Source organism: Anser cygnoides, chromosome 2 (assembly GCF_040182565.1).
Source record: "Anser cygnoides isolate HZ-2024a breed goose chromosome 2, Taihu_goose_T2T_genome, whole genome shotgun sequence".
NCBI classification, from domain to species: Eukaryota; Metazoa; Chordata; class Aves; order Anseriformes; family Anatidae; genus Anser; species Anser cygnoides.
The window spans coordinates 72940751-72967318 of NC_089874.1; the positions used below are offsets into that span (position 1 = coordinate 72940751).

At 41.9% G+C, this 26568-nt stretch overlaps 1 protein-coding gene and 1 long non-coding RNA gene across 6 annotated transcripts in view; one reads left to right on the forward strand and one right to left on the reverse strand.

The window, feature by feature from the left end:
• The window catches only part of F13A1 (coagulation factor XIII A chain), a 74394-nt gene that overhangs the window by 40193 nt on the left and 7633 nt on the right, over positions 1–26568 (forward strand). For all 5 annotated transcript variants that reach the window (XM_066992465.1, XM_048072061.2, XM_048072062.2 and 2 more), the window contains 8 exons: positions 2542–2649; positions 4883–5057; positions 11567–11705; positions 18354–18457; positions 19276–19364; positions 20328–20481; positions 21083–21370; positions 25287–25447. In XM_066992465.1, coding sequence (XP_066848566.1) covers positions 2542–2649; positions 4883–5057; positions 11567–11705; positions 18354–18457; positions 19276–19364; positions 20328–20481; positions 21083–21370; positions 25287–25447 — 1218 coding nt within the window. The remainder of the gene's footprint in view (positions 1–2541; positions 2650–4882; positions 5058–11566; positions 11706–18353; positions 18458–19275; positions 19365–20327; positions 20482–21082; positions 21371–25286; positions 25448–26568) is intronic.
• On the reverse strand, positions 6663–8418 carry LOC125183731 (uncharacterized). Its single transcript, XR_007166212.2, has 3 exons — positions 8353–8418; positions 7797–7894; positions 6663–6960 (listed from the first exon to the last, which is right to left on the reverse strand). It is a non-coding gene; the product is annotated as an uncharacterized lncRNA (long non-coding RNA).

Below are 26568 nucleotides of genomic sequence, written 5' to 3' on the forward strand. Positions count from 1 at the left end.
TGCAGTCTTCTCCAGGTGGCTCTGCCAAACTTTGTTTGCCCTGAATTTGGTTTATTCCCATTGCTGCTTGTGTAAGCAGACATGTGCCCATGCCGAGCTCAAGTTTGCTGATCTGTTCTGGCTGCTTACCGCTGCTCTGGTTCCTCTGACATTTCAGGGGTATTCAGCCTTACAAGTGTTATATTTCTGTTCTGCTTCCCTCTAGATAGCATCTTCATGCCAAGATTGAGAGCAGGAGACTGATTTAGTTTGATTTAGTGCTTTTAAATCACTGGACAGTGAAGGATGGTGAAACTGGCTTTAGCCCATGTTATGGTACTCTGCATGCTACACTGATGCAATATAATGTAATGGAGCATGTATATTACTGTAAGGCAACTTTACAGCTTGTCCCGTGCCCCTCCCCCTGTTAATGCAGTTATTTCACAGTCATTTATATAACTTTATAAATGCCAAGGTGGAAGGTAACAACTCTGTTAGCAATTCCTTTCCTCTTTAGTCTTTGGGTATATGCTGGCAAGATTGACAGTGTCTCATAAACTGTATATGAGAGAGATTTAATTTGCAAGCTAAACTTCTTATTGATTTAACTCAGCTCTTAGGCACTGCTGATGACTTGAAGAGCAGAAAGCCCTTTTTGATCCTGGTGGAAGTGATAAATCATTGGACCAGGACAGAAGAAAAATGAATTTGAAGCAGGAAGGACCACTGTGAGGGCCCAGCATTTACGCTGGGAGGATTCTCCTTGGGAAGGAGGGTCTCCATAGCACAGCTATTCACCTGACTATTTACAGCACTGGAGCAGAATGGAGAGCCTACTATGTAATCATTCAGCCTCCCAGGAATGATACAATATTAGGAGTAGGTCCCTGGCAACCACTGCCCCCCTGTTTCCTTGCTTGCCTGAACACCATGAATTCAGTTTTGCTCACTAAGACTACCAAGTGCTATTTAGCAGCAAACGTTGCTCCAGACAAAGCAACTCAGTGATAGTGTGCATAGCAAAGTCCAGGAGCAGGATGAGGAGGCAGGTGTGCTGCCTTGGAGGATTTTTGCTGAAAAGGATCCATACTGCGGCAGTTTGTAGAACAATGAGAGAGAGGTAGGCAAAAAAAGAAGAGGACTTCTCTTGGGCAGGAGATGGCTGAGAGTGATTAAGGTGCTTCTTCCTTCACACAGAGGCATAGAGATGCCCCTGTTTTAGTTTAGTTTTGTTTTGTTTTTGTTTTGTTTTGTTTTTTGCTTATGCCAGAGCTCAGCTGCTGAGCTGCTGTCTATAAGAGAGAGGCCAAAGGGTGCATGGGCTCTCCAGGATGGCACCCCCATCCATCCCATCTTTTCTGCAGCACTGACAGCAGTCTTATTTCTTCCGGGCTTTCTTTTCAGCTCTCTGGCCTTATGCTTCCTCCTCCTCTGCCTCTCCCAGGGTTTCCAAGGCAGCAGCTTGGCCTGGGCATTTGATTGCTTTTGGCAGGAGGCACAACTCAGATCGCCCTCATCTTCTGAGGAACCTTAAGCCAAGCTGGAGACAGTTGCAGTTATAGTTGCAGCTCAGCCCAAGAGCAAAAATCCTGTTTGCATGAACCACATCCCTAAGGATGCAAACGTAGAACATAAAGCCAAACATGGCAAGGGGACGAGCTGAGTGGAGTTTCTCTTACAGCCTTGAATGCTAATATAATATTGTGTTTTCAGTGAATCTGGAAGACTTTTTTTTTTTTTTTAATAATGTATGTTTCCCTGTCCCCTACCATTTTCTGGGGGACAGAGGTATTTTCCTTTGCTATGCAGTTTCTCCTAAGAAAAATGAAATATATCACAGGGCAAGTTCTGTGAAAAATGGTTTCTGGTCTCTTTAGGCACCTCTGCCCTCAATTCATTCCCATGCTTGTTCATGCTGGATCGAAGAAACTGTACCTTTCTACTCTATTTTTGAAGAAGACTACTTTAGGTCACTTGGTATTTTTGATATCTAAGTTCCATAGACCGGGATTAATCAATGTAATCAGCTTTTGGCTTGATAATTTTAAACATATTTAGTATCTTAGTTTAAAATTTAAGTGTTTTCAAATTAACTTTGGCAAACAGTTTATTGGTCAGCTTCTCAGCATTGTACTGGCTATGTCAGAGAAGTCCTGAAATTAACAGGTCTGGAATCTGTGAAGGACATGGAGTCCTTAGCAAGCAGACTAGCTTCTTGTAGTTATTATAATAATACCTTGCTATTATATACTTGTTAGCACTTAAAATTTTATGTCCTGTCAGAAAGGCTATGTTGTCATTTTAACCTTCTAGAAACCAGACTGAGATTGAATTGAAAATGGCACACTCTTTTCCCTTAAAGCATCTCACATTTTTTGCTGTACATGGACAATTATTCCAGAAGAAAACTTGTATTTTTAAACACAGAACTTTGACCTGACCAGATAATTTTGAAACTGATCAGCTATTATAATAATGAAAAATAGCCTTGTGTTGGCTTTCCAGAATAAAAGTGACTCAACTTTTCCTCTGTTTCTCTTTATCTTTCCTTTCATCTAGTTTGAAGAAAACATTCTGGATGCATGCCTTTTCCTGATGGACAAGGCAGAACTGGAGCTGTCTGGGCGTGGAAACCCAATCAAAATCTGCCGTGTTGCTTCTGCAGTGGTATGCAATAGATGCCCAAGAAGTGTCAGAAGTGACTCTTTAATCAAAGCCAGGCTGGTTTAACTGGCCCCTGTGCCCTCATGTACTCACTCTGACAGGTGTCAGATCAATCCTCCATCCTGACCTCTGGGTCTGGCATTTTATTTCACTCCACTAAAGGTGAAATATTTATGTCAGTTCATTGTCTTTTTCCTGAGAGTGGTACCTCGCTGGAGAGAAAGCCACTTTTAGGCATTGCACTTTCAGGCATGCTAGCATTTCTTGTGGCACTGCACTCATTTTCTGGTAGCTGAAATAACTGAGAAAGGTATTTCTTCCGTGGATGGTGAGGCAGCATACTGGATAGAATTTGAGATGAGGAATTGAGAGACTTTATATGGACTCCAACACTATCTGCAGTGGTGGGTGTCTCAACTCAACCAGGATGTGAAAAGCAAAGGCTGAGTTTTTGCCTCTGCCTTCTGGAGGTCTGAACTGATGCCTTCTGCTTCCCAGAATAATAAGCTGGTAATTGAGCCAGTATTGTTAGATGTTCTCCCAGGCCAGCTGCTAAAGTAGTGTCTCCACAAAACATGGTCACTGAAGATGAATGATCCTTTAACCCACTTATTACAGCATTTTGCAATATGAATTGAAATGGGATGTCCACCCTCTCAGTTAATGCCACATCCTGATTTTTGCATAACACAAAGTTAAGTAGAATAGCTTCAGCAAGAAAGATTGAGAGCACCGTCACTTCTCTTTGTCTTTTAGCCTGGTTATTTCTTTCACGATAGATACTAGAAATGTAGTTTCAGGCCTCTTGAGACAGAAGTAAGAATGGATTAATGCAACCTGGATTGCTGCATTAACCACTGGGCTAGTAGATGCAAAAGGTCCATTATGCAGAGACCCTGGAAGTCCTCTGGGCAGAAGACCACAATGTTTATGAACCCAAAGGGGTCTTCAATACTACTTAGGTTTTGAGCTACTCAGCCACTTTAAGTAGGTGGAGAAGTTTCCTATTGGAATTCCAGGAGTAAGTGGAGTTCAGGTATCTGCAGGATTAGGCTATAGCTGGTGGGAGTTTTGGCCATCTGAATTCTGGACCTCAGTAAGAAGTGGCTAAGAGGTGCTGAAGTCCCACCTGTGTTCCTTACCCTCATTCTTGCTCAAGATGTGGCATTTTAGAGCTGAGCTTATCTAGGGACGTGCCCCCATGCTGGGATCCTTCTGAGGCTTGCTGAAGTTGCAGAGCAAGCAGAGTTACCCCTTTCTTCGTCTCTTTGCAGCCAGAAGAGAGCCTAAAGATCAAAACACTGTCCTGTCCTTGAAGTGCCTCTTTTCCTGGCATGTTTCCCACAACACTGAGATGGGCACAACCCCTTAACCCTTTGGTTATGACTCTGAATACTTATATTCATTCAGTTCTAAGGTTCACAGGAAGTCGATTTTCTAATTATAAAACAGTAGTTAATCCAGCCAAAAGCTTTTAAATGAGAATTGTGATTTATTTGGCTGGCATGTAGCTGTTCCACATTAACATAATTAAAAGGTACAGAGCGAATGAGCTTTTTGCACAGCTTCAACTGGTTTGGTTTAAATTGCAGCTAGGAAATGTATTGCTCGTTAATGTCTATCAGTATAGCCATTAGTCAGCAGAACTCCACACTTTTGTGTAATCTTACCAACAGAAAACCTACACAGCAAATTCCTTCTTGTTTTCATGTGTGCTGGACCGAAGGAATTAGTTTCCACTCTAAAAATAACAGTGGACTGATTCTCCTCCCAATCCACTGTGAGTTGGAAGTGATTTTATTAAAATACCTGGGCTGATGTGGACAGAAAAACAGATGATTTTAGGAAAGAATCCAGCTTGATATTTCTGAGGCTTCTTTAGCAGTTTGTAACTGATTGTGTTACTAAAAATACATAGCAGTGAGCATGTTTAATGTTAATAAAACTTACTAAATTAGCAACATGGATACTCGTTGTGGTGATTTAATTTCACTGTGACTTTTAAGTGTCTGACCTTGATTCAAAATTGTTTGGTGATGGAGAATCTACCACAGCCCTTAGCAAGATTGTTCTGTTCATTTCCTACCTTCATAATTAAACATTTCTGTCTTATTTCTAGACTAAACTCAGCTATATTCAGTCTCTCACATCCTATCTTTAGACAAAGCTGGTGGTTTAAAGAGCTCTTTATTGTTCAGTATCTGTCGTCCCTAACATTCATTTTCTCTATCTTTAGATCAATTCCAGGGATGATAATGGTGTTATTGCTGGATCCTGGGACAATACCTACACTTACGGGGTTGCACCTTCCGCCTGGACAGGAAGTGTGGACATCCTCTTGGAATATTACAGTTCTAAGCAGCCAGTGCGATATGGCCAGTGCTGGGTCTTTGCTGGTGTCTTCAACACATGTAAGTATCAGTGAGAAAAGCTGCACACTGCTATGCAATTCTTACATAGCAGCATGAGCTTTTAGGTTAAACTAGCTAAAATACTTTGTGGCTCTGTGATGTGCAGGAGTAAATAATAGAGATACTTGAAAATACATGGCTAAGATAGACGCACTTTACATAAATACCTGGCATTTCCTTCAGTTCGGCTGCACTTTCACAATGATATATTAACTATTTACTTGTACAGTAAAATGTATTCATTGAGTCACAGAGGGTAAGTTTGGGAGAAAGGTCGTCTTTTGGCATGCTCCCCATTTATGTTAGGAAATCAGAGATGAACAGAGAGGCTTGTTATCTAAATCTGCAGCATGAAGCTATTACCCAGTATGGGGTATGTTATGGCATATCTACTTCAGAAGGGTTAAAAACTTACTTGTCAAGAACTGTTCCTAGTAAGACAGGTGCAGTGTCATAGCACCTATTTACTGAGCACGATTAATACTTTCTATGGAATTTGTAAGCCAGAGTTATCAGGAAAATGTTGTCCTGGTTTATGAATTGTCTAGCGTTACAAGGTTAAGTCTTAACACACTTGCTCAAACTAGAGCAAGCCTTTTCTAATGTTTCAGCAAAAGAGACATTTCAGATTTGAAAACCATGTAGGGAAAGCATTGGTGGATTGGTCCCTTTTTTTTTTTTTCTGTCTAGCACTTGCTAACAGCATCATCCCAAGTGAAAACTCCTAAAACACTGGAACACATTGGAGTGTAATAGTGGTCAAGAAAGATGCTGGTAGTGTAAAAGATGCACTTTATGTGGATAATTGGGACCAGACATTGGAAACAATGCTTGCGTCAAGCGTCCTTTGCCAATATAGAGCCAGTCACATAGTTCTTGTGCTCATGGCACCAGCCAGTAGAAGTTGAAGAGAAACTAAAAGTGAGAGTCCGGCTTAAGCCTGGAGGATCTCCCCTACAGGCACCTACAGCTCATGCATATAAGTATCAAACTGGAGTAGGGACCAGATCAGCCTAGGACCAGGGGGACACAATGGGTATTTTTGCAGGCTTGGGCTCTACTTTGCATCAAGTACTTTTCAGCTACAGCTGAAGATCTAAGCTTTGCTTCTTGTATTTAAGATGTGAAGAGGAAATTGCAGAAAAACTCTCCATGAAACCTTTCCCCTTTTCATCTCTCTCAACATTGCCACATGTTGCTAACCCCAGGAGTAGCATTGTACTTTTCTTTACATTATTCTTCTAACAAAAATGAAAGATGTTAATGACCCATCTTCTGCAGCAAATGTGAAAATTACATAATTAACATGTTACAAGACTGGCTCTTCACCCTCAAGCAGCCCTGAATGTCTCTGTGTTTTCATTTTATTTTTGCCTGTCCCTCATGTGTGTATTTCATTCAGTGCATAATTTTCCTCCAGTCTGGTTAACAGAATTTCATAACTCAGTTACCTTGGGTAGTTCAAGAGCTTTTCAAAACAGTAAGGACCTCAGAAATAAAGCTCTGTTCCAACAACCCAGCCTTCTGCTGGCACACGCTTCTTACAGCTATAGGAGAATTTCAAGTTTCAGGTTTCTCTGCTTTTCTTTCATAAATCTAGAGAGGTTCATGCTTTATTTTGGGGAGGCTCTGGCAGGTGCTCTATCCTTTGACACATGAAATAATTCATTTTATTTCTGGTGCCATGGGAAAGTAAGCAATCATGCACATCCACAGAACCTGAGAGATGTCTACTTCCTTTATTGCCTGAGGTCATACGGTCTGCCCTTGATACTCCTGAGTCTCTGCACAACACAATGAGTTCAGAAAAGGCCCTTACAAATGTTTCTTATAGATGCAGTTCATCATAGTGACTTCCACAGGCTACTTTCTCTTCTCTACCAGTGCCTCTTCTGGCTTTGTTCTAGATCACAAACACACGTATGGGTTCTCAGACTTTCTCCCTGCACTGGTCGTGAATCACTGCTTCACAGTATTTGCTTGTAGGCCACTGTGAAACTGGGGCAATGCCACAGAGGCCTGGAGCCTACTGTATTAAATGAAGAGGCATATCTATCTGGGGCAAAATTAGGATCAGTCTGCTGGCTAATTTAGTCAAGTCAGAGATCTGGGACTTTGTACTGTGAGGCTTGTAGATGTATAAAGTTTGGTGAGCGTTATGAAATTAAAACAATGTCCAGTGGCTCATCTGATATATAGCCATTTACATGTCCAGCTACTGAACACTCCACAGAGAGGACAGCAAAGGCTTGAACAAGCATGTTGAACTTAAAGTATTGTTCCAAGTTGTGTTTTAAGTCATTCTCAGCTGCCAGTGTTTTATCGTTGTGATCAGTCCAGCTTTCCAAGGTTACTATATCTTACACTCTGGATAGTCTTCTGTTAAAAATGCTAAAACATTCTGAAAAATGGTCATTAATCTTGAAATTGTCAGACGAATTATTTTCAGTGAGCCCTGATGGCTCATGTGGTGGAAGCCTGGGAGGACACTTGAATTAAGTTTAATCAATAGGTACATATGGTATTGGATGCATCCAGGTAATTTGTCATCCAGTAACTTGAAATGAATGTGCAGTGCTGCTCTGTATGGAGAGTCACGGTAGTGACACTAATGAATATACAAAACCAAGCAGTAGCAGAAAGGGTTGTTCAACACTGCATCATTGGAAATATTTTAAAATAAGATTTTCAACCTAAATGTTTTCCTTTTGAAAAAACAAACAAACAAACAAAACCCACCTCTGTTTTCTGCAGAACCATGTTGGCTCCTAAATCAGAAAACAAGTTTCTTGGCTGATCAAGGTGGAGGTGCTCTGCAGGACGAGTTCAGTCACATTCTGATATCCAGTTGAAGGGAGAGAAGTTTTTAGTTTCTCATTATCCTGCCCCTTTTGCTCCCACTTAAAACAAAATCCAGGTGGGTGTTTCACTGTGGCTCTTGTTGCCCTGGCAGGCTAGGACACAAGAACAACCCTGCTTGCTTGATCTCTCCTGATGAGGGCACAAGGCTGCTGATCAGACACCCTGACTGCTGTTTCTGGTTTTGCTAAAGCAAAACAAAAGTTTCTCCCATTTAGCACTTCAGTCTCCTTCCTCTTACTCATTTCAATGCTGTTGTGTTACTGAGAGGTTGAGGAATATCTAATGACTCCCACCAGAGGACCCTGCTCTCTGCTGAAGATCCAAACCCCCCCAATGAATCAAGCATTTGGTTTATAAAAGGGTGTACTGCAGGGCACAGAGATAATCCAAAGAGCCAGCCCCAGAAAAGGGGCCCTCAGCCCCCCAATCCTACTTCTTCTTCCATGTGAGGGCATCTTCCAGGCTGCTCCCAACACAGCTGCCTTTGGCTACACGTGGGCCACTCCATCACAGAGGCTTGCTGAGGTCACAGTGGCCACCACTGCCCCGCCTTTGCCCCAGGCCCTATAAAACAGGACCCCTGCAGCTGGCCCAACACTTGCTTAGCTACTGGGTCCTCTGAGAGTTAGCGTATGGGGCAGGAAGAAGGCTAGAAGGAGTAAGATGAGCGGCAGCCCTCCTCAGTGTGAGGACAGCGATGCAGTCCGAGGAAGCACTGAGAAGGAAGGCAGCTAACGAGAAGTGTCATGGGCAGAGGGAAAGCGCCTGCGGCACAAAAGACACCAGTGCCCGAGGGACCTGTGGCACCCAGCCCACAGACACATATAAGCGATATCATTGGCACCGCAGCGACGCAGGGAACAGGCTGGCCCCTCAAACACACAGCGGCAGGGGGCCTGGGCCTAACCATTGGTGCAGTGGTGGTGTGGAGCGAAGGCAGGAGTGTCAGGCAGACAGCCATGGGGAGCAGAGGTGTGCCTATCGTCTGGAACGCAGCATGGGACCCAGCTATGGCCATAAAACAGATGGCAGTGTTGAATCCATGCATGGAAAAGAACTGGACAGTGGCATGGGACATAAACGAGGAACTGGATGACCCCCTGGTTTGGCATCCTGGCCTGAAAACATTCCAGATGGAAGGCATCCCCTTTGGGCAGTCCTGGGCAAGGACTGGCTTGTCCTTCTGCCAAACACCACGGAGCCCATGGAGCTGGGTCCACAAGAAGAGGTGGAGGAACCGATGGAAGTGGATCCACCTCTGCCAGATCAGACCTGGGACTACCACAGAATGTCTTTGCTCTGTGCCATCAGAGCACACCAACCTCATCGCAGCAGGGGCCGGCAAGCTCCCTACTCGTTGTCACTCAGGCTCCATCCCAAGCATTAGCTTGGAGCCAGCAAACACCACGGACATCCTGCAGGCTCACCTGCAAAATGTCCCGGCAATAAAGAACTCTGTTGCCGATTCTCAGGGGTTGCATGAGTGCTTCTTTCCCATCCCCTAGCCCTTGTGCAAGAGGTGGCATCCCTTCTGCACAGAGCCTTGAGGAAGAGCACAAGAGAGGACCCAGCTCCCTTCGGGCTGCTGCGTTGGGGTGACAGGAGGAGTCCCCAAGGGCCACCATGCACCTTTAACATTTGTGAAAATAGACTGGGGGGTGAAAATAGTAGTGTGTAAACAATTATAGGTGGCTAATTTCTTATATTAGGAGTGAGTTTCTATATCTGAGTAATTTGTAACGACAGACATGGAGAAGGCTGAGGCACTCAGCAACTTCTTTGCCTCCGTCTGCCCTGGTATATGGGCTTCCCAAGTCTTTCATTTCCCTGAACCTGTATGTGGATGAAGGCTGGGGGATCAAAGTCCCACCCACTGTAAATGAAGAGCAGGCTCAAGACCACCTGATGAATCTAAACAGGTACAGGTCTATGGGTCCTGATGACATGAATCCTAGGGTCCTGAGGGAACTGGCTGATGGAGTTGCCAAGCCTCTCTCCATCATAGTTGAAAAGTCCTGGCATTCAGGCGATGTCCCTAGTGAGTGGAAAAATGGAAACGTCATGCCCCTACTCTTCAACGATTAAAACAAAGAATTGAACAAAGAGCACTCTCTTCAACAATTAAAACAATTAGGAGACATTTCTTCTCAGAAGAGTGGTCAGGCATTGGGATGGGTTGCCCAGGGAGGTGGTGGAGTCACTGTCCTTGGGGGTGTTCAAGGAAAGGTTGGATCTGGTGCGTAGGGACATGGTTCAGTGGTTGACATTGGTGGTAGGGGGATGGTTGGATCAGATGATCTTTAAGGTCTTTTCCAACCTTAATTTTTCTATGATTCTATGGTTCTAACTTTTTTTGGATGAAAATCATCTTTCATCTGAACAAGTTGAGATGATATGTCACCCTGCAGCCCCACTTTCTCCTTGAGGCTGTGCCCCATGTCTGTTCCTATCAGCCAGGGTGCACCACAAACCAGAATTCTAATGATGTACTGCCGTACTTCAGATATAGCCATAGCTTTTCCACATACCCTGTGGGAAAGGAATTCGCAGGTGGCTTTGCGCTGTTTCACATGTCCCTGAATTAGAGATAATGAGGAAACAAGCGGTAGAAACAAAAACTTGAGCAAGGTCGAGATAAAGTAAATTGGCTACAGTGTTAAAGATGAGCTTTGGGCAGTGGCCAATTGCTGGCTGGCTCGAGGCGCGTGTCTGAGGGTCTCTAACCAATTGTATGACAGATTTGGGCGCGTGGACAGCACATGGGGCTATTGGGAAAGTATATGTAGTTGTGAAAAGTGGCAATAAATGTCTCCTGTTCAAGAGCCACCAGGAGTCCGTGTCTTTCATTCCTTCAATACCCCAACTTTACCACGTGGCAACTGGAGAAAAGAGTCATCAGCTACTTTGTGATGATCTGAGATTTAGGGGTAGGAGGCTTTTTTTTTTTTTTTTGATCCTCCTTTTAAGATCTTCTGTGGGAAGGGACTGTTGATTCCAAAGTACTCGAAAATACTATTACTTAGCAATCGATACAAATTCTGTAATGCATTTTGTTCAGACTCTGATGTTTCACTTGCAAATAATACAGCTTTTCCCCCTTGTTAGCAATCAGTTTCTGCTTTATTCTTTGTATTCTCCAGATCCATTCTGATAGCACATGTCAAACAGGGAAACTCCAAGTCAACTACAAGGAGACATTTTCAATTCATCTTCGTTTTAGCACAGTCTCTCCTGATTCTCCTGGCTTACTGGTACGGGGAGACCTAATATATTCTGCATTTCTTGGAATCTCAGACTTATTTTTCTTCATACCACATTTGATCATGTAGTAGACCCATTGCATCCAGGTTTGCCCTGAAAAGCTACAGAGTGGTCAGTATGCAGGGCTATTTGAAAACCATTAGTAACTGGGTGCTTAAGTTATAGTGATTGTATAACTACCTATCTTTGCTCATCATTGTGGAGCCAAATAAAATATTTAAAATATTCTATATAAAGGCAGATAGGAGGAATAATTTGGGTTGATTTGACTGAGTTTTCCTATTTTATTCCAGTTATTAATAATTTCTCTCTACTTATCCTGTCATCCATGAGCACAGGATTTGCTCCTCATATTTGTCCTCATTACATTTCTCTGTTTGCCACAGTTCTGAGGTGCCTGGGGATACCTGCAAGACTCATTACCAACTATTCTTCTGCCCATGACAACAATGCAAATCTACAGTTGGACTTCTTTCTGGATGACGAAGGGCAAGTGGATGCCAAATTGACAAAAGACTCCATCTGGTGAGTTCTCCTGGCAAATACCTTTAATATGTCAACCGTACATGTAGTAAAAAAAAAAAAAATGAGAGAGAGAGAAGAAATGTTTGTGGTTTATTTATTTCTCTTTTCATTAAAGACCTTTGCTAGCTTACAGAAAATAGAATGAATGGACTGCTGACAGGCAGGTGAAAGTGAAGTGCTTGTCATATAAAGAGACAAGCCCTAGGGGATCTGTGAGATCACTACTAATAGTACCATTCAGTAGCGCACATTTAACCACACTGAAGGAGACCTGAAATGACTTTGTGCTCCTTAAGGCCAGGCTGGTCCTCAAAATGGAAAGGAGCACTTCCATTGGTCCTGAGCTAGCTACAAAGAGATAACTCAATATTTATGGAAAAGCACCCTTCTTCTTCTGCTTCCATCCAGTTGTCATATTTGTAAGCTCTTTTTTACATTTTTACAAGTCAGTGCCACAAATGGGTACTTTTCCAAATAAATCCAGTTATTTAAATCCAAATTCAGTTGAAAAAGAAACAAGCCAAGCTATCACACAAGTTACTGAAATGCTATCACCAGATTTATAGAAAGAAAACTCCCTGGGAACAAGAAATGGAATCTACATATAATTTTGGAGAAGACAGTCCTCTACCTTTCTCCTCCAACTCTTACTGTCTCTTGTCTGACAGGAGAAGCGTAGCACATATTGATTATATGCTCTGTTCAGTAAAAATTATGTGAGGGTTATTGGGCTTCAAGCCTTTCCTCCTCAGAGTGAAGCAGTGAATGTGACCTCTGTATATATTGCTATATTCAGGAGATACTTGTCCTATTCAGTGTTAATATACTTGATTTGTGTCAATGATATCTTCACCTCATCAGCATAGCTGCTCATCAGCTTGTTTCATTAGCAACTTAATCCCTGGAAGTCTTTATATTAAAACTGTAATAAATCCATTCTGTGGTGGATGAAATGACTGAACCTGTTGCTGTAACTAAGTAATTTCCATAATCTGCTACCAAAATGCAATCTAAGGTTCATTTACATCTGTAGCCTATATCACACCGTCACTGGAAGAGACCTCTGAAAGTCATCTCGTCCAGTACTCTGCTCAAAGCAAGTTCTGCTAGAGCAGTTTGCTTAGGTCTGTTTCCACCTGGGTTTTTAAAACCTGCAAGGATGGACACTCCACAAGCTCCCTGGGCAACTGGTGCCAGTGTTCAGATACTCACAGTAAAAATGTTTCCGTATGTTCAGACAAAATTTCCTGTGCATTACCTCTTGTCTTGTCTTTGGGGCCACCGAGAAGAGTCTGGTTTTGTCTTCCCCTCAAGCACCCTCTCTTTCTAATCAGTTACTTACACTTGATTAGAGCCATATTATACCTGATTAGAAGGTCCGACTACCACTGAAACTTTACATCTCCAGGCCAAACAGTCCCAGCCCTCTCAGCCTCTTCTGATGTACAACCTCTGGTGTATCAGCTATTCCTCTCAGTTTTCTGTATCTGCAAACTTGCTGAAGGTGCAGCCGGTCACATAATCCAGGCCATTAATGAAGATGTTGAACAGTATTGGACCCAGCATTGACCCTAGTCACACAGCTAGTGACTAGCCCCAGGCGGATTTCATGCCACTGATCACAACCCTCTGAACCCAGCAGTTTTCAGTACACCTCATTGTCCACTTACCTACTCTATACTTCAGTAGTTTGTCTATGAGGATGTTACAGAAAACAGTGCTAAAGACAAAACAGACAAACAAAAAATAACCAACAACTGTTGCTTGGCCTCCCCTTGCCCATTCAGTCATTTTATCACAGAAGGTGATCAGGTTGGTCAGACATGGCTTCCCCTTTGTAAATCCATGCTGACTACTGCCAGGCATCATGTCCTTAGTATTTTTGAAAACATTTTCCAGAAGAATTTGCTCTATCACCTTCCCAGGGATCAAGGGGTTCATAAATCTGTAGTTCCCTGGATGCTGCTGCTTCTCTTTCTTGAAGAGTGCTGTTTGCTTTCTTAAGGTCCTCAGGAACCAATCCAATCACCAAGACCTTTCAAAGGCAAATATGAGTGGCCTCACAGTGCCATCAGCCAGCTCCCTCAGAACTTGTGGGTTCATCCCATCAGGTCAATTGGACTTGTGTGTATCCACAGAATTTGTCTGAATATTCCCTAACTTGATTCTTTGCTTTTTGTAGTGAGGGTGATATAGCAGTGGAACAGATTGCCCAGAGAGACTGTGGAGTTTACTTCTCTGGAGATATTCAAGACCTGCCTGAATCTTGAATATTCAAGATCCTGTGCAATATGCTTTAGGTGACCCTGCTTGAGCAGGGAGGGTGGACTAGTTGATCTCCAGAGGTCCCTTCCAACCTTAACCATTCTGTGATCCTCCTCAACGGGTGGTAGAGTATCATTGCACCAGACCTTCCACAGTGGGCTCAGATGCCTGTTATTCCTGAAGGTAAATCTTAGCAGTAACTAAGACAAAAAATACATTGAGTACTTTGACTTTTCTTAGTCCACTGTCACCAGGGCTGCTACCTCATTCAACAGTGGACCCATGTTTTCTGTAGTCTTCCTTTTGTTACCAATATACTTGCCTTTCTTGTTGCCCTTCACATCTGTTTGATTTGATATACTCTGATTTGTATTTTGTCATTCCTAAACTTGTCTCTGCATGCTCAGACAGCGTTTCTATGTTACTTTTGGGTAACTTGTCCCTGATTCCACTCATGCACTCTCTTTTTATGTTTAAGTTTAGTTCAGACCACCTCGCAGGCCTCATGCCACTTTTGGTTGATTTCCTGCACATGGGGGTGGACCATTCTTAAGCTTGGAAGAGGTGATCCTTGAAAACCAATGAGCTCTCCAGGACCCTTCTTCCATTCAGGACTGCCTCCCATGGAATTCTTCCAAGCAGGACCCTAAACAGGCCAAAACCTGCTCTCTTGAAGTCCAGGGTTGTGGTCCTACTGTCTGACTTGTTCGTTCCTCTCAGGATCCTTAGGGATTCCCAGTCTGCTAAGCTCCATCTGATCTGTGTGGCAGCAGGACCTCAGTATTTCTCATGCGGCTAGTCCTCCTATGGCTAACAGAACTGTAAAGGAACAGTCAATCATCTGAAATCACCTCTACCTAAAAATGATGTGAAGCAAGATCCAACGACTGGATGCTTCACCATTCAGACTGTGTATACCCAGTAATGGATCACTGCCATGCTTCAGACTTTCACTATCTTACCTCCTCTTCTTCTCCCCTTCTCCTAACCTGATTCATGAAACAACTCTCACCCACTTTTGACATTTCCTTGTACTTTCCTACCTCTCCTTTTCCTAGCTCTTTTCCAAGGCTTCTGAATTCAGTCCTGTATTTTTCCATTCTTTCGGGGCAGGGACAGATCATTCAAAGTCATCCTTGTTCCACTGAAACCCATATGCAACCTCACACCAGCATTTTGTCCTCCCATCCTCCATTTGCCTTTTTTTTTTTTTCTGTGATTACTTTTTGAACTGCCTTGTTCATTCCTTTTTATCCTCATGATGCATTTATTAGTACATGGTGCACATAACCCTTTGGGCATAATTTAATATATTACATACCTCTTTTCATTTCTCCTTTGTGTCCTTTCTCTTCATTACTCTGTAACACTCCATGGTTGCCCACATGCAGACTCTTATATGGCTCATGTCTTAACCTTGGTTTTATTCTTAATGTCTCTTTTACATTTTTTTATATTATTTTTAAGAGGACAAGGTCAAGGGATTCATAATGATTTTTTTAATGGATTTCTCACTTTTATTTATAATCTCTTGCAAACTAGAAACAAAGCTCCTTTTCTTTATTAATATATCATTTCTATTGCCTTGTACTGCTGATGCTGATCTGTCTTCAGGTTTTAAATACCCTCAGACTTCAGGAGCACTTGGAGCCAGAATTTTCAGTCCAATCCATCTCTGAGTGTGGGGCTCCCTCTGAATGCTATCTGATATTTATTTATTTTTATTAAAGAGCATTTTTTTCCCTCGGGATAAGAAAGAACAACAACAAAACACAAATACAGAATTACACAGACTTTGCAAAAAGTTATTTTTATAAAGCTGGCCGGATTTGGGCCCATCAGTACTGCCTCTGTCCCCTTACTTTGTTCTCCTTGTCTTTCTTAATGATGATAGAAAGACACTTAAAGAATCTTTCTCTTGGATGGAAATCAAGACTCACTCCTATTGTGATGTTCAAGCAGACCAACATCAGTACCTCAGCAGAAACTTGCATGAAGTCACCCAGGCCCATGTGTATTCACCCATGTCCTGTGGAGAGAGCCTTTCTGAGACCTCTGCTTTCCCATTCATTTCCAACTCACTTTTCTCTCAATGTCTATCTCAATCCCAATGCCCAAGCTTATTAGCTGATGAAAGGGCAGCAACTGTTTCCAGCATGTGGCTGCCTCATAAGCAATACCAAGTACCCTTCTTAAATTGTCTTGCAGGCATAAAACCCACCCGGTCATCTTTTATTAATTTCCCCATTGCTTTGTTTAGTCTATTCGTAATTATCTCTGTAAATATTTAATGGTCGCTACATTGATCTGTATAGCCATTCTTGTTTTCTTTAATGTCTCAGGATTGCTGTAGAGTACAAGAACTACAGGTTCAGTTTAACAAATTATGGTTTCAGAACCAGATCCTCAGCTGTGCTCATTTCTACCAAAGTGAATTTTCTGCTACATTTTGGAGGGGGAAATATTCCCCTCATCCTCCTTTCTGTAATGTTTGTGCTTTACAAACAATGCATTTCTGTCCATTCACATTCAATATCCTGATGTGTATTATTTGCGTGGCAGCAGACCTAGAAGGATTGCTGTCCTGTTGCACTCAACACTACATCAATAGAAACCAGTGAGAAAAAGGCCCTATCCCCTAGGGAGAATATAGAAAGATAAGATACTGCATTATCTAATTACAGAATTGAAGCAGAGTTACTTTTTTTCCACAGTGTTATTCCCCCCATCTCCCCTACCCCGCACCTTGATTATATCATCTTTCCCTCCTGCCTGCTCTTCAGGTTGTTCTTTTGTAGAACATAAAGCCAGTGATACATCTAAGTTTGATTCAAAGTGAACCAGTGAGTGCTTCAGGGCAGGAATTGTCTCTCACATGCTGGCGTAACTGCTTTCAAAAACCCACCTACCATAAAGTGCATCCCCATCCCTCAGCTAAGCTCCGTGAGCATGATTCAGCATTGACTACTCTCAGCAGCATCAAAAATTCTCTGAGTGTGCGTCATTTTCCTTGAATAATTCCTTTTTCTGTAGTGGTGCTTCATTAACTCTCCTAACTGACAAGTTTTACCCTGATCCAAGCTTTCATTTCCACTTTGAAAAGTCTTGTTAGACAAGCTTCAGATCCTTCTGACTCTGCTTTGTGGCTGGTTTTCACCTATTATTAATGAAATGGTCAGAGATTAACAATCCCCATTTCTGTTGCTAATATCATTGCATGTACTAGGGGCTGTATCAGCAGCTACACAGGTGTAACTTTATTCATGTCTGCTGTCAGATGTGTATAATTTGCAAGCAAAACTGCCCCTTTCTCTACTTCTTCCTTCTCTTCTTTTTTTCCTGCAGTAATGAAATTAAAACACTTTGCTGGCTTTACTGCAAGACCCTCTTTGTACATTGCTTTTCTTCTTTGCCTGTGCTCTCCCTTGAGCATGGGTAACATTGCAGGAAGAGAGTGACAAGTTTTGTCTTGTCCATTTATCTTTGAAACATTCTGGGCAGACTGGGATGATGCTGTCATGTGTTTTTTAGTTTGGTGAGCATCCTATCAAATTAGGGCATTGATAGACTGAGTGCATAGATTAATCACTCTGATAAATACACCTTCCAGCAGTACTGTCTTGGTCTCTAAAGGCTTTTTGAACACCTGGTGCATGATTGTAAGAGGTGGGTGTTACGGAAAGCAGTGCATTCTAGATTTGCCCTCTTTCATTGGTGTGAAAGACTGGGAAGGCCTTATAAGAAATCCACAATGAGTATGGTCTTATAAGCCTGTGTGAGGTCTTTTTCTCAAACAACATGGAAACCAGTTGAGCATGTTTGTTATCAACCATGAAAACAAAGTTACACACTATACTGTTGAGTTGATCCTGAAATCTCTTCAGTGAAGGTACCAAAGCTTCAGTCTTAACTAGGTGTAAAGCAGAACAAGCTTCAACGGCTTGAAGAAGATTCAAAGCTTGATTTGGAGAGCAGGTTGAAGTGGAGGTAGCCTCCACAGATAGGAAAGATTATAGCCATCTCACAGCTCCATTTTTAGGGACATCTGGCTGGAAGGAGATTGTAGTGTGTATAATTCTTCATATACCCCAACAATCTCCAAGCACTAGAATCTTTTCTCAGAGATATATGCATTCAGCACACAATAGAAGAATAAAAAGTCATCTTAAACTTAAGATTTTATAACAAAGGATTTTCATGTTTTAACTGAGAGATCTCAAACTGTTAGACTTCAAAATATATTCTTTAGAAAGAGCAGACTTTTTCACATCTAAATTGGCCCGTGTTGCTGTTGAAGCAATGGCAGATCATAAAGACTCAGGTTTATTTTGGTGTTTATGCTTCTTTCCAAGAATTTAATATTTTGGTCTCATCTCTTATAAGGAACTATCATTGCTGGAATGAAGCTTGGATGACCAGACCTGATCTTCCTGTTGGTTTTGGAGGATGGCAGGCTGTTGATGGGACACCCCAAGAAACCAGTGATGGTAATATTGCTTGAAGTCCTCCTTAGCACTCTTTCCAACACTTGGGTTCTTTGTGGCAAATGATGAGGTGACAATAGCTGACCCAGTGCCAGCATGTTGCCTGTGACAAACTTTTAACCAGATAACCACACTCAACTTCACTCAGGGTTTTCTCCTGAACTGTTTTGAGCTCTAAAATAGATCTGTCCTTATTGCAACACTGCTCATGACACACGTGCACAAAATCTTGCATGAGAAGGGTCCTGCTTCGTACAGAAGAGATGTAGTTCCATTGCTGAAAGATGGCTTTCAAATTTTTAGAGAACCTATACAGGAGCCTGATCAAATGAGTTCTCTTTCATTTATGTATCAGCCAGTTTCTGCATCCCATGTTAAACTGCCTGAGCAGGCTGTGGGCAGGAGAGAAAAAGTGAAAAGCCACTGCTGTTTCTTCCCAGTCTTTAATTTTCCAGTTCTTGAAAGACATCTTTAGCAGATTTGAAGTGAGATCTTTCTCAGTCTATAGATTAACTGATCTCTCCAAAAATTATCTGCTATAACCAAAACCAGCTTTAGCTTCATTTCAAGTACTTGAGACTTACAGTGGGCTTCATTATGTCACTAAGGTACCAAGTCATTATATAGTTTCAGACTTAAGTCTGTGTTGTTTAGAGGGCTGGCAACAGAAATGAAGCTTTTCACTTCTTGGTCAGGAATTCCAGTAAACTATTGAAAGTGTTCACCAAAACCCAAGGATTCTTTTTCTTTGAGAAAGTATAATATTTTTACTTTTTTTTTAATTATAAAAATAACTTTATCTTTCTTCCCCCCCCCCACAGGTATGTACAGGTGTGGCCCAGCTTCAGTTCAAGCCATTAAACATGGTCACGTTTGCTTCCAATTTGATGCTCCTTTTGTCTTTGCTGAGGTACATACTTGAAAAAATTTAGTTCATTGAGTGGTATCAGTGGGACAATAGGTGAGACAGAAGATAGGGCTCCACTGCAATTTGTGGATTGAGAAGTTATTTGATATATGCACCAAGTTTAAAACAAATCTCATAATTATATTTTTACATGTAGGCCAGTAGGTGTGATATGGCTCTAATGAATGACAGAGATTTCTCTAATCTCTGCTCACCAATGTAGTAAGCAGAAAAAGCTGTTCTAGTCAAATTTCAGGCTGTAGTCTTCTATCCTTCCCAGATTCCAGATATGCTGGGAAATGAGTCACTAGCTCTAGATACTCATCTTCATCCCTTGTGAGTTGTGACCTCCTTCTCCGGCTTGCCAGCAAACCTGGTTATGTTAAGGCTTCCTTGCTTATTTCAGTCAAAATGTGGTGACTTTAAAGAGGTCCTTGTTCACCACTTTCCTTTTGGCTGCAGCATGTCAGGGAGTGGTCACATGGGCAGTTTGGTAGATCTGAGAAGGGTATATTTCCATGAACAGTGAGAGAGCCTGACCTGGTGTTTTAACCTCTTGCACCACCAGAGCTGGTGTGCCCAGAACTGCAACAGATGTAGAGCAAGTCTCTCTCTAACTGAATTGTATATAGTTTTGGACAGAAGAGAATAAGGATATTTTATCTATGAACTGTTCCTCTCTGGCATAAACTTTTTGATGTAAGGAATATGTAATCATGATCCCCAAGTACAAATGCTATCTCTGCAGCCTACTCAGGTTTACAAAGGCTATTGTTCTGGAGTTGCAAAAACTAAAATGCATCTAGTCATCATTGTAGCATATGTCTATTTTTAAACATGGGATTTCAGTGTGAATAATTAGTGGGACTTCAAGCTGATATTTCATTGTTTTGGTGGGAGTTAGAATGGCTTCCCTTGCTTTCTATACTTCCATGCATCTCAATCCTGTTTGGTTTAATTTTATAGGTGAATAGTGATGTTGTTTACTCAAGAAGGGAAAAAAATGGAGCCCAAATTATAGAAAAAATTGACACGACCCATATTGGGAAGTTGATTGTGACCAAAGGAGTCGGGAGTGATGAAATGGTAGAGATTACTGAAGAGTACAAGTTCCAAGAAGGTAACCTGAAATGGGGTGGGACCATACCAACAAAGATTTACCTCAATCAGATCTTGAACTGTAAATTTACAGACCTCTGGCACTGAGGTTGCTGCATGGAAAGCTGCTGACTTGCCCTCTGGAACTCTTTTTTTTTTTCTAGCTCCACCCCAGCAACACCGCAGATGCCTTGATAAGAGCACAAACTTTGTTTGCTAGTCAGAAATGCTTCAGGCTGAGTAAGCTATAGTGAAAACAAAGGGCAATCATGAAGTAGCTTGAGCATACAAAACAATTCAAGGCTTTCTGCACAGCTGTTTAGACATTTCTTTCTCAGGCTTGAGACAAAAAAGGTCAGATGTTTGCATGGAGTAAATCAGTGTAGTTCCATTATTATCAATTAAGCTACATCAGTTTCTTGGATATAGCTTGAATCTTTAAGACCCATCTCGCTTGGAAGTTGTGAAGTTCTCCTAATACTAACTTTACCACAAGAACATTCACTGTCCTCATCCATTCATTACAACTACCAAAAGTTGTGGAAAATGAATCCTTGTGAGTGGACTAATGCACTACTCCTGCTTCTCTTCTTAATTTTTTTTTGTTTGTTTTTTGTTTCTAGGCTCGGAGGAGGAAAGACTGGCTTTGGAGACCGCTGTTATGTATGGTGTTAAAAAGCAAAGTACCCAAGATGCCATGTATCAGCCGCAGAAGGATGTTGAGATGGACTTCCAAGTGCAAAAGGCAGTCCTTGGCAGTGACTTTAAAGTCACTATAACATTCAGGAACAAGAGCCGCAACTTCTACACTGCTACTACATACCTTTCAGGCAACATAGTGTTTTATACAGGAGTCACAAAGAATGAATTCAAGAAACATTCTTTCAGTGTGAAACTGGAACCCCTTATGTGTAAGACTCACATAGTTGTTTTCAAATCTGCTAGCTCTATTCATCTATGTCACTGTCACCAGTGTCTCTCTGTCCATGGATAGAACCAATTCTAGTAGCTAGGGGTAGGATATACCATCGGGTATCAGGAAGCCCTGCTTCCAGCTCTGGCCCTGACAGCAGGGTCATTTAGAGATGAGGCTGTTTTCTTCAGGCTGTTGCTCCTTGCATAATGCTCTCCTATACTGAGCTGCATGTCTGAGTTGTTCCAAGTGTCCATCTGGCTTTGGAGGACAGGGTCATTCAGGATTTGTATATTTACAGCAATCTACAATGTGTATCTATAACTAGATTGTGCCACTATACATCACATCAGGGGTATTTGTCAGCTGCACATGCACCCTGAAGTTAGGTGAGTTCTTTCCATATACAGCGTTTGCTTTTCCCAGTGCCCTCTGGACTGTGGCAGGGAGATCTTGCCTCCTTCTTCTCATGAGAAAAACAGTTCCTGGCAGCCTGGCTCACATGGCTTAGGGCAGGAGTTTGCACTGCTTAAAGTAGGAAAGAGGGATATTTTTTTTTATTTTGGATGTAACCAACCTATTTCATGGCAGCCATGGCAGCCCCATTTGGAAAACAGTAAGTGCTGAGGATCTGCTGTTCTCCAGAACTATGGAGCAGGCTGGTTTCAGAGCCCTGGCTTCTCCAGCAGCAAGTGATTGCCAATCTCTTGTTCTTCTGACAGGCCTGTGCTATTGGGTCAGTGCCTCCAGCTCAGCAAAATTAATAAAAGCATGCCCTTAAGCAAGCTAATTGAGAGGCTTAGAATCCTCCACTTGAGTTCCCTATTGAGAAAGTCAAGAGCAACAATTTTGCCTTCTTGATGCTGCTACTGGGCAAAAGCGATCTCTGCTGAGCACACCAGGAGTAGCAGAACATTAGGAGCCCATAGGGTGGTCCACCTGGTCTGGATCTGGTGCTGGATCACAGCATCTCTGGCTGACCTCTGAGCTTCCTCACCTGTCCTGTCTATCTGTCCCAGCTCAGGAGGCTCTGTGAGTCCTCTCGCCTCAGAGAGGCCCAGTTTCATCTCAGTGAGAAGCCTCTGAGGAATCACGGTTCCCCATTTTGCCCCTCTGCTTTCTTCCTCACTTTAAGTGTTTTCTAAAATTGCACATTTTGATTTGGAGTTGATTAATCTCCATAAGCTAGATGTCCATTTATAGGGATCTGCAGGTGAAGATAAAAATTCCACCTCTAGTCTACCTCAAAGCTCTGACTGCTGCTTGTTTTCAGGTTCTTTGTAACTCCTCCAACTCATTTGCAGATAGTTTGGAAATGGGCTGTCTTTGGGTTGCATTAAGTTGTTCCAACACAGCCTATGAAAACACACTGTGAGGTTTGATATTGACATGCATCAGTTATTAAATATTTGATTTGAAATACTGCAAAACTTTTGGAGACATGATTAAACACAGTAAAAAGATCAATTTTAACTGCTTAGTCTAAATTCTGTACCACGTATATGGTGGGGAGAATTCAGCCATACTGTAGAAGATGTGTAAATACCTACTACACCTTCAGGCCCTGCTTTGTGCTTGGTTCTGGGACTTACACTAAAGTGCTCTTGCACTAAAGGTCTCTGTAAGCTATTACCACCTAAAATACAGCTTCTGTAGTGTGTTGAGGTTCATCTGTCTCCACTGTGCGAGAAGTGAAATGAATAGGTGATATTTTAAGCATCACTGAGCCTCATCATTCATTTTTTCTAAGTAAATGGTTTCTGAAAAGCTTATTGAATCTGTGCTGTAAACTCTAAATTGACCAATAGTGAGTGAACACAGACCAGAGAGATGCACCTAAGAGACCAGGACATGACTTCTGTTTTTATTTTTGTTTTGTATGTATAGAGAAGTGTGTCCCCATCACTGTCTCTGGCCCATGTGACATTTTAAGGTATTAAACCATCTTTCCACCATCTTTCAAAGTGGAAATTAACACATAGCTGAACTACAGTCATCAACTCGCACAGCACTTTGTCCAGCAACAGGACAAAAAAATCCCTCACAAGTTATCTCTGATGGTGGTACATAACACTCGAACATGTATTCTTTTGCATTTGCCTTGAAAAAGGGTGTGAAGGCAGGAGTCATGTCAGAGCAGATGGGCAGTGTGAAGGGAGGCAGTGTGATCATTTGCAGCTGTGTGAGAACAGTCTGTCAAAGGTGTTGCGGTAGGATACCTCCTGAGGCACTCGAGCAGAATTTGTAGGCTTCATTCATGGCACTAAGGGTAAATGTATCTGGAGGTATCAAACTATTACAATATAATAAAGAAGCGTCAAAGGCATTCTTCCAGACTGTGCTACTGAAAGATGAAGCAAACTAAGTTTTCAAACAGGAAGTGAACGCACGATTTTCAGAATAATGATTAAAGAAACTGTGTGGGTTGAAAACACCTTTGAGTATTTGAATAGCTTAAACCTTCCAGTGCCTTCAAAGGTGCTCTCACATCTATTCAGTTATATTTAGTTTTCTCTATTTTTTGAGAGGCTGTAAAGCAGCTTGGTGTTGTGTCTCCCCTGGCTTTCCCAGGTGCAATGAGTGGTACTGGCATCTTACCAACACAGCCAGTGCTAAGGAAATGGAAGTCTATTATTTTTTTTTCTTTTTTTTTTTTTCCTGCAATGATTAAATTTAAACAGAAAAATTTCTTTCCTTCCACTGTAAAGTAAATTCCACTTAGATTGTAACTAATTTATTTATTTATTTATACGGATGAAAAATACCTTGCCTCATTTATAATTTACGATTTGTGGCATTATGGGAAATTCTTTTAAAAGAGATACAGAGTGATAGGGAGGGAGGGGGAGTACATCAAGCAAATTTAAGGCTGGCCTGGTAAATCCAGGTCAGGTGGTTACCTAGGGAATATCTTTGAAACCAAATCAAGGAACTGTTTTTGATGTGAGTGGATCAAAACAGTGAAAAGGGGTGAATGTGATTTACCCAACTGAGTTCAATTATCTCAGTGTGTACAGTGTATGTCACAAATACAATACAAATAACATATAACAGTAATAATCATAGTTAACAGATGGGAGATCTTGATATGTTTACTAGGGCTATAATGAATGTTTATAGAGGCAAGAGCTCCAGATCTATATATTCTGCCTGGTCACTTAGTTAGCAGATCTGCTTCTTTGCATCACATTCTCACACCATTGTTGGCCTGGGAATTGCAGTTCAATATGGTTAAAATTAATGATTCCCTGCATCTCAACCATCTAGCCCAGGGGGACTTGTTCCTTCCAATAATTATTGTCAGGGAGCACGAGAGCTCTCTGGAGGGTGTGCTGGCGACAGGAGGCCCTGCTTACTAAATGTTGCAGGCAAGTCCAGTGTAGGACAAAGGTAGTTATCCAGACGTCCTGGAGAGCTAGGTAGTCTCCCAGGTAGTCCACACATCCCTAAATTGCTGCTCTGATGGCATTGCTGATGGCATCTCTCTGCAGGGAAGAGAGGCAGAGAAAGTACAGGAATAAAGTGAAAAAGCAAAAATGTACAAGGACAGCACTCAAAAACTGGTTTAGACCTTTGTGTCCAGCAGCTAATTATTGCCAGTGTTGCTTCTCACTTATTTTGTGGTAGTGGCTGGGAACCTTCCAAAGTGGCCTGGGCCTGTGGTGACAGGCAATGGGCAGAGGCTGTACACAAACCCAGCCGCTGCCTCAGGGAGCAGCCTAATTGCAAAGAGAGGGAACAAGACAGGGAATGGTGAGGTAAAGAAATGAAGGTAGTTTGGGCAAGAGAAGAAAAGTCCTTCTTTGGTGCTGGACCACCTTTCTCTGAGATACTCATGTAACTGCCATGAGAGGAGGAGCAATTAGCCATTAGATTGCTTCAGATGCATTTTTTCTTTTCTTTTTCTTCCATAGCTAGTGCTTTCGATGTTATCATCACATCAAGCGAGTACCTCAGTGACCTGCTGGACCAAGCCTCCTTTCATTTCTTTGTGACAGCACGGATCAACGAAACAGGGAAGATCCTGGCTGCCCAGAAGGCAACGGTCCTGGAAATTCCTTCCCTGCGGATCAAGGTATCTCATGGCTGTGGTGGAGGGGACTGACCACCATGCTGTGCATGGGCTGTTGGTTGGCTTCTGGGGTAGGGGGCTGTGTGTGTGCACATTAGACCTTCAGTTACCAGCTGGAGTGTATGACGGTGTATATGTATGTTAGCCTGAGTAGCCTACATTAAAGACTGAGGCTGACAGCATCACCTATAATAGAGAGCTAAAGTGATCTCAGTGGAGGAAGGAGGGGAAAAAATCTGAGAAAGCTGGAGGAATTCAGAGCGTGGAAGAGAGATTACTCAGTCAAGTCACTCAAGTCTTTGACAACTTCAAAAGTCTGTTATATTTAAAGCAATGCAGCACAGATACCTCTTGCTGAAAAATGAAGGACACTACTGCTAAGAAGAATTTGCTTGGCTTGTGCAAGTTTGTGGAAGCTTCCTCCAAACTTGGATGCATAACACCCTTTAGGATCATACTTTCATGATATTCCTTTCTGCTTCTCTGTGAATGCACTGTTAGTGGAGTTTCAAGTATTTCTGCAGTTGGTGGCATGGTAACTCTGAAATTATAGAAGTGTGGTGATTCTGATAGGACAAGGACCCTGTGTTGTATGGCAAAGACTGCAAAAAGTCTAGCTGAGTTCTCAGTTCATAACTGGGCATCCAAATAAACTGCCTTATTTTCAAAAGTGATGAGCCTTCATCTGCTCTGAATGATGTCATTTGGATCATTTTTTTTTCCTGATAGTAAAAAAAATTAATAATATCAGAACACCTGTTCAGGAAACTTTATATAAATATGAATGCAGATCCCTAAAATTCAATACCTTGAAAGGAATCTAAGTTTATACAGCTTTTGTCTCCCATATATTTATTTGAAACAGTGTTCAGTTTTCCATATAATAATATATGCAGTAATATGAAACAGCAGCCTTCAGCTTTTTAAAGAATGTAGAAAAAAGCTTTTTAAAGAATGTAGGTCAAAACTACAGTGAAGTTTGAAAAAAAAATTGGTTTGTTTCTTGGTCTGCAGAAATGATCTGATCAGATTATTGATATTTTCAAATACAATTTTTCGTTTAACTGAGCATTCCAGAAAGGAGGTAAACAAGATAGATAAATGCTATCTTCAATACCCATCTT